The sequence below is a fragment of the Natrix helvetica genome (assembly GCF_964273705.1).
Source record: "Natrix helvetica genome assembly, chromosome: Z".
NCBI lineage: Eukaryota > Metazoa > Chordata > Lepidosauria > Squamata > Natricidae > Natrix > Natrix helvetica.
The window spans coordinates 101,363,285-101,376,360 of NC_138554.1; the positions used below are offsets into that span (position 1 = coordinate 101,363,285).

The 13,076-nt window shown below is 47.8% G+C and overlaps 1 protein-coding gene across 1 annotated transcript in view; it reads left to right on the forward strand.

Annotated features, from left to right (window-relative positions):
• Nucleotides 1-13,076, forward strand: part of RAPGEF5 (Rap guanine nucleotide exchange factor 5) — a 135,656-nt gene that overhangs the window by 17,971 nt on the left and 104,609 nt on the right. The window contains exon 4 of the mRNA XM_081971446.1: nucleotides 7,451-7,572. Within this exon, the coding sequence (XP_081827572.1) occupies nucleotides 7,451-7,572 (122 nt within the window). The remainder of the gene's footprint in view (nucleotides 1-7,450; nucleotides 7,573-13,076) is intronic.

Below are 13,076 nucleotides of genomic sequence, written 5' to 3' on the forward strand. Positions count from 1 at the left end.
GGCATTGCCCAGCGGGACAGGAGTTCCCACTCATCTAGGTCTCAAGGGGGAATGAGCTATCACCAGTATAGAGCATCCTCTCCATCCATGGTTAGCGAGGCCTCGGCCATGGGGGAGGAGAATCTCCAGGATATGGGATTCTCGGAGGAAGAGGACGTGGCCCCCTGATCCTCCTTCTTCCTCAGGCCTTTTTCCTCCGGCTATGTTCAAAGTTCTCCTGAACAAGGCGAGGAAGACCACCAAGATGGGGACAAGGGATCCCCCACCTAGGGACCCAGACATGGCCATGTTTTCAAACACGGCCACGAACAAGGAGGAGATTCCAGCCCCACCTTTATTCATTGAGGTCTTGACCAACCAATGGTCCCGCCACTCTAACTTTTCTAACCCTGGGAGTAACGACCACCGCTTTTACAATGTGGAGCAGACCTTTGCCTAGGCCATTCAATTGCTCTCTATTGATACCCCGGTTGTTACTCTGGTCTCCTCTTTCCTGGTGGTGTCCGGAGATGCGGCAGACAAGTTAAAACCTGAGGATAAGTGCGCAGAGCTTACCTTACGGAAAAATTTCAATGCCACTGCCTGGGCCATATAGTCCGCCACCGCGGCCTCGTATTTGAACCACGTTACGGTCATGTGGCTTCGCCAGCTCCAGGATCGTATCCCGATCCAGGACGAACGGTTGCACCAGGACCTGACTAAGATTATTGCTGCATCTCAATTCTTTGCTGATGCGACTCTGGACATGGTTAAGTTTGTGTCCAGTGCCTTAGCCACCTCTGTTACTTCCCACCACCTCTTATGGGTCCGTAACTGGCAGATGGATAACAAAGCCAAGTGGAATCTGGCAGCGTCCCCCTTTAAGGGTCCAAATCTTTTTGGGGAGGCCCTCGATCCCATTCTAGTCGAGAACAAAGACAAGAAAAAGGTTCTCCTGTCCAATGCTAAGAAGCCCGAGACGCAGTCTCATCCTTATCGTAGGCAATCTTATAGGGGTTCTTACTTTGACCATCATCAGCGTTTCTCCTATTTCAGGTCAGACAGGGAGTTTTCTCGGTCATCTTTCCAAGACCAGAGCAGGTTCAAGCATCAGTCGAGGTGGCCGAGATGAGATCACATCAGATGCCTGGGTCAGGTCCACAATTCGTCAGGGTCTCAGGTTAGAGTTTTTCTCTACCCCCCAAACCTCTTCAGGTTGTTCCCTCTGTCGCGGAGCCTGGAGCACCGCCGTCTGATGGTTCAGGCTATTCAACATCTTCTAGACATTTGGGTGGTAGAGGCTGTTCCCCTGGCAAAAAGGGGTCAGGGCCACAACTCCAACCTGTTCGTCGTCCCGAAGAGTTCAGGGGGCTGGAGGGCAATTCTGGACCTCATGTGCCTGAACCATTTTCTAGTATACAGGCGCTTCAAGATGCCTCCCTCAAGTCTATCCTTCAAGGCATCTGGAAAGGGGACTTCTTAGCGTCAATGGACCTGACAGAGGCCTATCTTCATATTCAAATTTTCCCAACTCATCGCAGGTTCCTGAGGTTCTCGCACGGGGATCGCCATTACCAGTACAGGGTTCTTCCATTTGGGTTGGCTTCAGCCCCACGCACATTTACCAAGGTGCTAGCGGCGTTGGCGGCTCATCTGCGCACCATCCCGGTGAGACTCCAATGTTACCTGGATGATGTTTTGGTCCAGGCAGGGTCGTCTTCTCAGGCGGTCTCAGACCTTCGGCTCACCATTCAGAGCCTTCAATCTCTGGGGTTTTCAGTGAACTTCCCCAAGAGCCATCTCTCCCAGTCCACGTGCATTCTTCACCCGGGGAAGGTCATAGACTCCAGGTCAGAGGTGGTCTGCCTGTCCCCAGAACACCAAACCAGCCTACAACAGCTCACAGGAAAGGTTCAAAGAAGTTGGTTAGTTTTAGTTCTCACGTTATCTCAGTTGCTAGGCAAGATGATTTCTTGTATAGGGATAGTCCTGTGGGCCAGGCTCCACCTCCAACCCCTTCAGTGGAAGCTCATTCCTTTCCAGAGGGGAAGAATGAGCAACTCTCTTCGGACCCTCCGCCTCCCAGTGGGGGTCCAGACCTCCCTCAAGTGGTGGATCTCCCCGGCCATTCGCCAGGGCTGCTCCTTCTGGGAGCCGGACAGGGTGACCATGACCACAGATGTGAGCCTGTTCAGTTGGGGGGCCCTGGTGGGCTCTCGTTTAGCCCAGGGCAGATGGACATCTTCAGATCTCTGGCACAATATAAATTGGTTGGAACTGAAGGCGGCGCACCTAGCCCTGCAACATTTCCGGTCATCCGTGGAAGGCCGTCATGTGCTTCTCCTGATGGACAACATGGCTACCAAGGCTCACATAAACCGACAAGGGGGGGACTCACTCTCGGGCTCTCTGGCTGGAGGCCCTGCGGCTTGGAGCCTGGGCGGAGAGCCACCTTTTGTCGTTGGTGTCGGAACACATCTCCAGGATTTCCAACCACCAGGCGGATTGGCTGAACTGGGCAACCCTAGACAATGGTGAGTGGCAGCTCCATCCGTCCTTGTTCCAGGGGATCTGTCAGAGGTTCAGCACTCCTCTGGTGGACCTCTTCGCCTCCCTGGCAAACTCACAACTCCCACGTTTCTTCACCCGGTTCCAATCTCGGTCGGCGGAGGGCCTTCTCTATGCCTTCCCCCCATTCCCCTCATTCCGGGGACCGTCCAGAAAGTAGTGGTGGAGAAGGCGCTGGTCATCGTCGTGGCCTCTTATTGGCCCAGGAGACCCTGGTTCGCGGATCTAGTCCAGTTGTCGGTGGCCCTTCTGTGGAGAATTCTGCTGGAGGAGGTGGTCTTACGCCAGGGGGTCCTGATTCACCCGGAACCCCAGTGGCTCCATCTGACCGCCTGGCTCTTGAACGGAGACTACTGAGGATGGCCAACCTGTCCTCTGGGGTCATCCACACCATCGAAGCTTCCAACTCCAGGTTTACAACTCTACCTGGGCTGCCTTTGTTAGGTGGTGCACCCCGCGGAGATTTCTCCGGCTAGGGCTACTATTCCTGACGTCTTGGAATTCCTGATGTCTTGGAATTTCTGCAGAAAAGACTGGACAATGGGCTGTCACACAATACCTTGCGTCGTCAGGTGGCGGCCCTGTCTTCGGTACTGGGGGGTGGGTGGGGTCCTCTCTCACGTTCCCCTGATCAAGCGTTTTCTTAAGGGGGCGGCTAATCTCCGGCCTCCTCCTGTCCATAGAATCCATACATGGGATCTGCCCCTGGTTCTCAGGGCCTTGATGGGGCCCCTGTTTGAGCCTCTCTGGTTGGTCCATCTGAGATTCTTGTCCCTTAAGGTGGTCTTTCTGGTGGCGATTACCTCAGCCCGGCGTATCTTGGAGTTGGGTGCTCTTTCATCCAAGGATGATCTTTGCCATTTTCACCAGGATAGGTGGTTCTTCGGCTTGGCCCTACCTTCCTTCCAAAGGTGAATATCCCTTTTCACAGGGCGCAGGAGGTTGCCCTGCCCGATTTTTGTCCGGATCTGTCTAATGATAGGGAGAGGTTCTGGCACCGTTTGGACGTCCGTCGGGCTTTGTGTATTTATCTCCGACAGACTGCAGAGGTTCGTATGTCAGAAGCCTTGTTTGTCTCCTTCCAACCTAGGACGTTGGGGTCCAGGATGTCTTCGGCTACCATCGGTCGTTGGCTATGACAGGCCATCGTGGAGGCCTATGGGGTGGCGGGTTGTCCCACTCCATCGGGAATAACAGCCCATTCTACTAGGAGTGCCGTGACCATGGCGGCATGGGCCACTAGGGCTCCTTTTGAGGACATTTGCCGGGCCGCCACTTGGGCATCCCCGACCCTGTTCATCCGACATATCGGCTGAATGCGTTCGCTTCGGTGGATTCCTCTTTTGGTCGAAGGGTCCTGCAGAGGATAGTAGCTGATACTCCCCTTGGGCCATAGCTTGTGGTTGTGTTTCTTTCCCCCCCTTGGGACTGAGCTTGGGTATGTCCCACATGTGACCACTCCCTCTCTTCCACTGGAAAAAGAATGTTGGCCTTACTTGAATGTGTCTTTTCAGGGGAAGAGAGGGAGTGGTCACAACCCGCCCTGTTTAGGTTGTTGGGCCAAGGGGAGCCCGGGTGGTTCCTGGGGTTTGTGTTGTTGGTTTTTTGTTTCAGTTCTATTGTTCGCCTTCAAGGAAACTGGGCAGGAATGGAAGGCAGGAGTATTTAAGAAGTTTACTCTCAGTCTTTGGGCCAATCAGGCTTTGAGAATACTCACACGTGACCACTCCCTCTCTTCCCCTGAAAAGACACGTTCAGGTAAGACCAACATTCTTTCTACTTCATCTATTTGCTGTCAGCTAGTGGTCACTCAGATATTTGCAGCTCATAATCAATATGAAGACTGATAATGTGAAACCCCAATTTAAATTGAGAGAAATTGAATATGGCAGGAAAAGATGGTAGCATCTTTCATTAGACTGAAGAAACACATATTGTGAAGAAATCAAAATAATGGTATCAGCACAGAAAGATTAATAGAAGACAGTAGTGGATCTTCTAGTCAGAACTATGCAAAAGTCGAGACAATAATTGAATAATTAAATATGTTCAGTTGAATTGAAAATCTTTATGTTGGAATGGTATGATTGGTTTAAGAAGGTTTTGCAAATATCTGTAAAAAAAATCATAGGGTGGAAGCAAGGAATTAATCTGTTTCTGCTTGAGGAAGATTTGAAGTAGAAGAGGTCCAAGGTCCCTTCCAATTTTGTTATTCTGTTAGCTTAGTTCTCATAGAGATTTTTAGAGCTGAGTTGTGGCAGTCATTAGTTTAAGACAGAACTGTCCATCTCCATTCTGTTTAATTAATTTAATGAATTAAAATATGTAATATTTATAATTGATTATAAGATATTTAAGCCATTTTCATGTAGAAAATCTTTACTATGAGAAACACAAGTAGAACACAAGTATCATTTTCCTTTTCTCCTTCCCAATAAAAATAAAGATTTCAATCAGAAATGGAGAAAATATATATACTACCTTTAATTATTCAATAGTAATCTGTATGTTAAAGTAAAAATGAGCCTTTTAATGTTATAAAATAATCTATTGTAAACAATACATCAATAGATTTAGAAACATATTTTCAGTGAGAATGATAAACCTGATCAGTTTTATATAATTTTGAAATTTGGGTTTTATTTTGAAAGGGTCAGTCTCATTTTGACTACACATTTTTATTGGATCAACATTAGCAGTTTATTCCAGCAACTGTAGAAAATTCTGACTTTTTGCTGGCTCATCAGAACAAATTCTGGCAGTGTTCCAGTTTTGTGTTTCATACGATGCTTGTGCATCCAAAGTCGGAGCCTTGCTAGAACTCCCTTAAGTCTTAGGTTAAATAGATAATCTATAGGGTAGCTTGTCTAACTAACCTCCCTTCCTAATTTTGGTAGTTCCTGCATTCCTGTATTTTGGATTCAAATGTGAGTTTCAAAGCCATGAGGCTTGCACAGGCAAAAGCAGAGTCTTGCCAGAACTTTCCATATGTTTTCCTGTCCAGGCAGAATGAGAACAAGTTCTGCCAGTGGTCCAAGTAGTGTATACACCTGTTGTGTCTCAAATAATTATTACCAAATAGTACTTTAATTGCTCTTTTGAGGATATTTGTTGGTATTACTATTTTCCAAGAACCTAGAAACCACTCAAATGCTTAAAAAGATATGCTATTAGCCTCCCCCAAAACTGAGTGGTTTTATAGCTAACTTCCTTGAAATGCTCACAGTAAGATACATTAGAGGGGCGGGGGAGGAGATAAATTGGGATTACAGCCAACCAGGGTTTCTGTGACAACAGTAAACATTAGCAGATTTCTTCGTAACATATCTGACTGATTACTGAGACTGAATGGTGCTAAACAGCTGAATTAGAATTGGATCTGGACTATGGAAGTGTGTGCAATCACTAGAAAGATTCAGAAGTCTAATATCTTGCTACCATTTAGTGATTTTTATCTGGATTTTGTTGCCTTAGCATAGTGTTTGATTGTGAGTTAGTGTCTGTTCAACACATACATGAAGCCGCTGGGTGTGTATGTGCAGTGTATATGCATAGAAAAGAGAACAAACCAGTTTAGTTGATCAAATAAATAGGTGACCAATCAGCAAAAGCATATTTGCAGTAGGTAGATTCATCTCATCTTTCATTTGAGTGCTATAGCAAGGAAACCAATCGCTCAGAATAAATTGTTCACCACTGGGCCAATGTATCACGTACACCCTTCCTCTTCTAATTTTCTTGCAGCAGGTGTCCCTGTTTGAGGCGAGCACTTTCAATTCTGTTGCCAAGCATATTTGCTGCCTGGGATCATGTGGAAATCTTGTTTCTTCTCATTCTTGCCCCTATAACTGCAAGCACAAAAGGCAATGAGAAATAACTAGAAGGGAACTGATATTTTTATGGAATCTTATTTAGTGATTCCAGGTTCACAGCACACAACATCTGATGAACCTTGTGAATTTGGGCTAGTAGACACTGTGGACAATGTAGGAAGGAGGGAATGATCCATGAGACTTCTGGAGGCAGAGCTAAAGCTGTGTCAGACTTTACTTCAAGCTTTGAGTCATGATCTATAACAGGCTGTCAAACTGGTGGCCCACGGGCTGGATACAGCCTATGGAAGCCATGCCCACCCCAGCTCAGCAAAGGAAAAAAAAACATTGTGATACATCACAATACAGCCCGTGACGCGATCAAGTTTGACAGCCCTGATCTACAGTTTGAAAATCCCCAAATTAGACAGATTTTTTTCTTGTGGCACTCTTAACTATCCAGCTGTGAAGAAGTACTGGATTAGAATACCTGAACGTCCCTTATCAGGTTGTATAAAGTATGAAAAACAAAGCAAAAGGAAGAATTAAGGCTAATAAAGGATTTACGATGTACATATATGAACTAAGTTAATCTCAACATCTCTTTTTGGGTCTTTGTTTAGAGGACAATAGGTACAGCTGGAGTCATGTAGCTGTTAGGCCTCTGCAAAAAGTTTAACTTTGGATTTGCTCCTGGAAAATTCAGCACATCAAGGCTCTCAGCATTTTCTAGATAGATTTTAATTCAACAGCTATTCTAATAGAGATGACTCACGGAAGCCACACAGAGATTCAAGCGGCTGTTTTGATAGCTACTTCTTCTGAATATGTAAACTCCATGGCAGATGTTGTCATGTAACCAATCTTTGGAGTGAACACAATTATATTAAACTGCAAAGTTAGATATAAAAGCATGCTCATCATTTGTGTCACCTGGATTCATTAAATATGTGCTGGATTTCAGTTTAGGTAAATGTCTTTCATTGTGATAAAGTACAATGTATGTTTATTAAAATATAAGCCTGACATCAGCATGAACATACTTTCTTGTAAATGCTTCAGAATTATAACTTTGGTCTTTGTTTTGTTAGGCAAAGTTGCATTGGATCTGAACTGGTAGACTGGCTTTTGAAGTGCTGTACTTTCATTAACAGCAGATCTACAGCAGCTGGTATCTGGCAGTTACTACTGAATATGGGAATTGTGTTTACAGGTCAGTTTTACAGTAGCAAGTCCAATCTGTTGTGCAAAGCATTAGATTTCTCTTGTTTTCCTCTTTATTGGAGCATTAGAGTGACAATATATACAAAAATAAAAAATAAAAAGAAGGGGCATTATTTTGAATATAGTCTCCCTTTATCCCTCCCGGCCTCCATCTTTTTTACCGTCTTTCTACTGTCTTCTCATTGTCCCTTTATTCATCATCTGATGTGGAACCTGGCCTGCTGACTCATTTTAACATCCATGGCACCCTGGCCCTGGTTGCATCGCTTCCAGCATATATTCCAGCATATATTTGAGATCGGATTTGCTCCAGCTGCGGGAGTCCCCCCTCTCGCAGACATGGCCCTTCGCCCTCTCAAGGGCCCACCTTAATGACTGGTTTGTTAACCCCGAGAGGTGGAGGAAGCGAAGACTCAGGTTTTTTTTAACTAAATGCTTTTTATCCTTTTTAGGGGGTTCCAGGATGGGTGGGAGGGATCAGGCCAGGAGGAGGATTGTAGCCAGGCGAACAGGTGAGGTCAAGGAGGAAGTGAGCGGAGTGTGGAGGGGGAGGGAAAATGACATTCCTACAGAGGGCTGTTTTATTCCAACGGTCGTGGGGAGGGGTGGATGCGATGACCGAACAAAATCCCGTAGTCGGTTGGGAGACCGTGGCTGTTGGACACGCCCGGTCGCTTGTACCAACCCTCGCAGCCTAGGTGGTCAGGACCTACAGAGCCAGGGCCTGCTGATGCTTTGCAATGCAAGGTCCGTTGTTAACAAGGCCCCCCTCATTAATGAGTTGATCTCAGAGGGGGAGCCGGACCTTGCAGGGATAACGGAGACCTGGCTGGGCCACGAGGGTGGTTTGCCCCTCGTGGAGATGTGCCCACCAGGTTACCGTGCATTTCATCAGCCGCGGGCCCAGGGTAAGGGTGGTGGGGTGGCGGTAATTATACGGGAGAGTCTGGAACCGAGGGAGTTCACTGTGCCACAGATCTCTGGGTGTGAGTCCCTTGGTGTGAAATGGGGCCCAGGGAGGCAGTTGGGCTTGCTGATTGTATACTTGGCTCCTCGCTATGCATCAGCGGCCCTGCCCGAGCTCCTCGAGCTGATCGCGGAGACGGCAGTTGATACCCCCAAACTTGTGGTTATGGGGGATTTCAATCTGCCGTCGACGGGTGAAGCATCCGAGGTGGCCCGGGAGTTCATGGCTTCCATGACAGCCATGGACCTGTCCCAATTAATTCAGGGCCCCACACACGAGGGTGGACACACACTGGACCTTGTTTTTGTATCTGGACAGTGGACGAGTGATCTGGGAATAGGGGATCTAGTTATCACACCCTTGTCATGGTCAGACCACTCTTCTCTCCGGCTCGACTTCCCCAGCGCTACCCCCCACCGCGGGGAGGCAGAACCTGATTGTCCCAGATGGTTCTGCCCCAAGCGACTGATGGAACCGAATAGGTTCCAGACGGAGCTTGGGCCACTTCCTGTAGCCTTGACCCGCTCCCGGACGGAGGACCTAGTGGCCGCTTGGAATCAGGCGGCTACGGGGGCCTTGGACCGGGTAGCGCCTTTGCGGCCTCTCTTGCGGCAACGAACCACCCTGGCTCCTTGGTTTACCGAGGAGCTGAGGATGATGAAACGCCACAAGAGATGCCTAGAAAGCAGGTGGAGGTCCTCACGCTCCGAATCTGACCGAACACAGGTAAGAGCCTATTTACGGACCTTCCTTGTGGCTCTAAAAGCGGCCAAACGCAGACACTGTGCCGTTCTTATTGCGTCCGCGGATAACCGCCCTGCCGCCCTGTTTCGGGTGACCCGCTCTCTCTTATTTCAGAGGTCGCGGGAAGCCCCTTTGCAGGGTAGAGCAGAGGAGTTTGGGGAATATCTGCAGGACAAAATCGATCAGATCCGGAGTGGATGGGCCCCCTTCAGTGGACCAGGGGAGACGTCGGAAGCAAGTCTTGAGACACCATGCTGGGAGGAGTTTGACTCTGTTGCCCCCGAGGACTTGGACAGGTTACGTGGGTGACTGCGAGTCACCTCATGTTTACTGGACCCGTGTCCCTCCTGGCTTGTACTGGCATCCTGGGAGGTTACACGAGGCTGGCTCCTGGGTCTGGTGAACGCTTCACTGGAGGAGGGATCCTTGCCGACCGCCTTGAAAGAGGCGGTGGTGAGGCCCCTGCTCAAGAGGCCTTCCTTGGATCCGGAGGAACTAGCTAATTACCGTCCTGTCTCCAACCTTCCCTTTTTAGCGAAAGTTGTAGAGAGTGTGGTGGCGCAACAGTTCCCACGTCACCTGGAGGAAGCAGTCTATCTTGACCCGCGCCAGTCCGGCTTTCGACCCGGTCACAGCACGGAGACGGCCTTGGTCGCCTTGGTAGATGATCTATGGAGGGCCAGAGATAGGGGTTGTTCCTGTATCCTGGTCCTATTAGATCTATCAGTGGCTTTCGATACCATCGACCATGGTATCTTATTGCGCCGGCTGGAAGAGATGGGCGTGGGGGGCACCGTTCTGCGGTGGTTCCGCTCCTATCTCTCCGACCGGATGCAGTGTGTGTTGGCAGGGGAGCAGAGGTCGACCCTGAGGCCACTCACTTGTGGGGTGCCTCAGGGTTCGGTCCTCTCGCCCCTCCTGTTCAACACATACATGAAGCCGCTGGGTGAGATCATCCGTGGTTTTGGGGTTGGATACCATCTGTACGCTGATGATACACAGCTGTACATTTCCACCCCAAACCACCCCAACGAGGCCGTCGAAATGTCCCGGTGTTTGGAAGCTTTGCGGGTCTGGATGGGGGACAACAGACTTAAGCTCAACCCTTCCAAGACTGAGTGGCTGTGGCTACCGGCGCCCCGATTTAACCAGTTGACGCCATCACTGGCCATAGGGGACGAATTATTGCCCCCCGTGGAACGGGCGCGCAATTTGGGCGTCCTCCTTGATGCCCGGCTGTCAATGGATGACCATCTGACAGCCGTGGCGAGGGGGGCGTTCCACCAGGTTCGTCTGGTGCGTCAATTGCGCCCCCTATTGGATCGGGACGCCCTATGCACAGTCACTCATGCGCTGGTGACGTCTCGCCTGGACTACTGCAATGCTCTCTACATGGGGCTCCCCTTGAGATGCACCCGAAGACTACAGCTAGTTCAGAATGCGGCCGTGCGGGTTATCATGGGAGGATCAAGATACTCCCATATAACACCATTCCTGCGCGAGCTGCACTGGCTGCCTGTGGTTTTTCGGGTGCGTTTCAAAGTCTTGGTTACTATCTTCAAAGCGCTCCATGGCATGGGACCTAGTTACCTGCGGGACCACATCTCACCTCATACATCTCTACGACCTATCCGCTCTCACAGAGAGGGACTCCTCCAGGTGCCATCTGCCAAGCAGTGCCAGCGGGTGATGCCTAGGAGTAGAGCCTTCTCTGTGATGGGCCGAACCCTCTGGAATGACCTCCCTCCCGATATTAGAACTACTAATGACCTCCGCTCCTTCCGACAGAAGCTCAAGACTCACCTGTTCCGACTAGCTGGCTTAACCGATTGATAGTTCCATCTTCCACCTCCTGGCAAACATTTTAAACATTTTATTGGGGAATTTTTTAAGGGAATTTTAATAGTATTTGTATTTTAATTAAGAATTGTACAGTATATTTTTTACCTCCTCCGTCTACGTTTATGTCTACGTTTATGTCTACGTCTACGTCTACGTTTCTGCCTATGTATTTGTATATGGTTTTAACATGACTGTACACCGCCCCGAGTCCTGCCAAGGAAAGGGTGCGGTCTAGAAATAAAATTATTTATTATTATTATTATTATTATTATTATTATTATTATTATTATTATTATTATTATTATTATTATCATCATCATCATCATCATCATCATCATCATCATCATCATCATACATTTGTATCTTTCACATTCTGGATAATTACAATGATACATTTGCCATATATTGATGCCCGTGAAAGTACATGCCAATTTTCATAAAATGTATCACCCTGGTTATTTTTATCATCATTTTCTAGATATTATTTCCACTAAATTTCTAAAATCTGGATAGCAGTTTCACTGTATGCTTATGGTAATTGAAAATATTTTTTGACAATATGCATTTCTCTTCCTATTATTTACCTATTCCTCCTTTTCAATCACTTTAATGATATTTTTTGATAGTAAGGCCCTTTGGGGAAGACAGCTGTCTTCTTCTATTCAAAGGTGGCAGCCAAGTCCACACACATTAACAAATACATAGCTTTGATATATATCTGTGTTCACCTTTTTTCATGTGTTACCATATTTATCTTGGACCCATCCAGATATCTAAGCCATGGCTAAGTCTGGCATCTCCATCCACCTTCTTTATTTATAACTGAACCTCTTGTTCATCTCTCCTCTACATATTTTTATATTGATTTTTGCTATGGTGTTTATCTTTTCTTGATTATGACTTGCTTAATGTAATGTTTCATGCTTTGAATCTTTATTGAATGAGTTCAGCATGAATCTTGAAAAACACTTAAGATATCTTTTTCTTCACTAACATGAGAAGTTTTTGCAACATGGGGCTTGAATAGAAATATAATTAATGCAGATTCATCCATCAGCATATTTGTTGCATGAGTTTTGTTTTGTTTTGTTCAAGCCATGCTAAAGTAGAGCTACTTTTCAGTAAGAGTTTGTTACAATCCTATTGTAAGCTGTATGCTCAGAATATGCATGCAGTTTATTTTTTCCTCTCAGTGAACAAGTTCTACAATACAAAATGGAACTGTTTCATTTGAGTGTATACTGTTAGAATTGTTTCTTAGTTAACTGTTCTGACACCCCTTCCTCCGTTGCCCACACAGAACACACACTCCGGAACAGTACAAGGGAACAAGGTTTATTGCACAAACAAACAAGAGGTTCCGTGGCAGCAAGCCGCCAAGACAAAACTCACAGGAACAGAACACAAAAGCAGCTATCCAGCTTGCTAGAATTCTAGACTAGAACTTCTGGCATAAGTCTTCTGTTGACTGCTGCAAAGGGCGTATGCACAGTCAACCCTTTTATAACCTGGAAAGGGAGCCTCCCAAACAGCAGCTGAGAGCTCTTTACCGCCTATAATTACGCCCACGCTCCTTGCGTCTATGAGCGCGGCGGTAACGGGCGTCCAGAAACTCCCTGCTGAGTTCTGACTCACTGTCTCGTGAGTCTTCCCCGCTGCTCCAAGGCATGGCATCGGGAGCCCCCCTCTCACCGCTGCTCCATGCCTCAGGCGCCTCCTGGTGGCCGACCAGACTCTCGGATCCCTGCTCAGCGTCCGAACCCTGTCCAGGGTCCCCCATCTCCTCTGGGGCTGACTCGTAGGGACCCTCACTCTCGGAGTCTGGTGGCAACGGCAACGGCTGCGCCACAACAGTTAACATGGCTTTGTTATATAATATTCCTAACTAGCAGCTTGTAATGAACAGATACAGACTTCATAGGTGACTTATCATAAAAGAG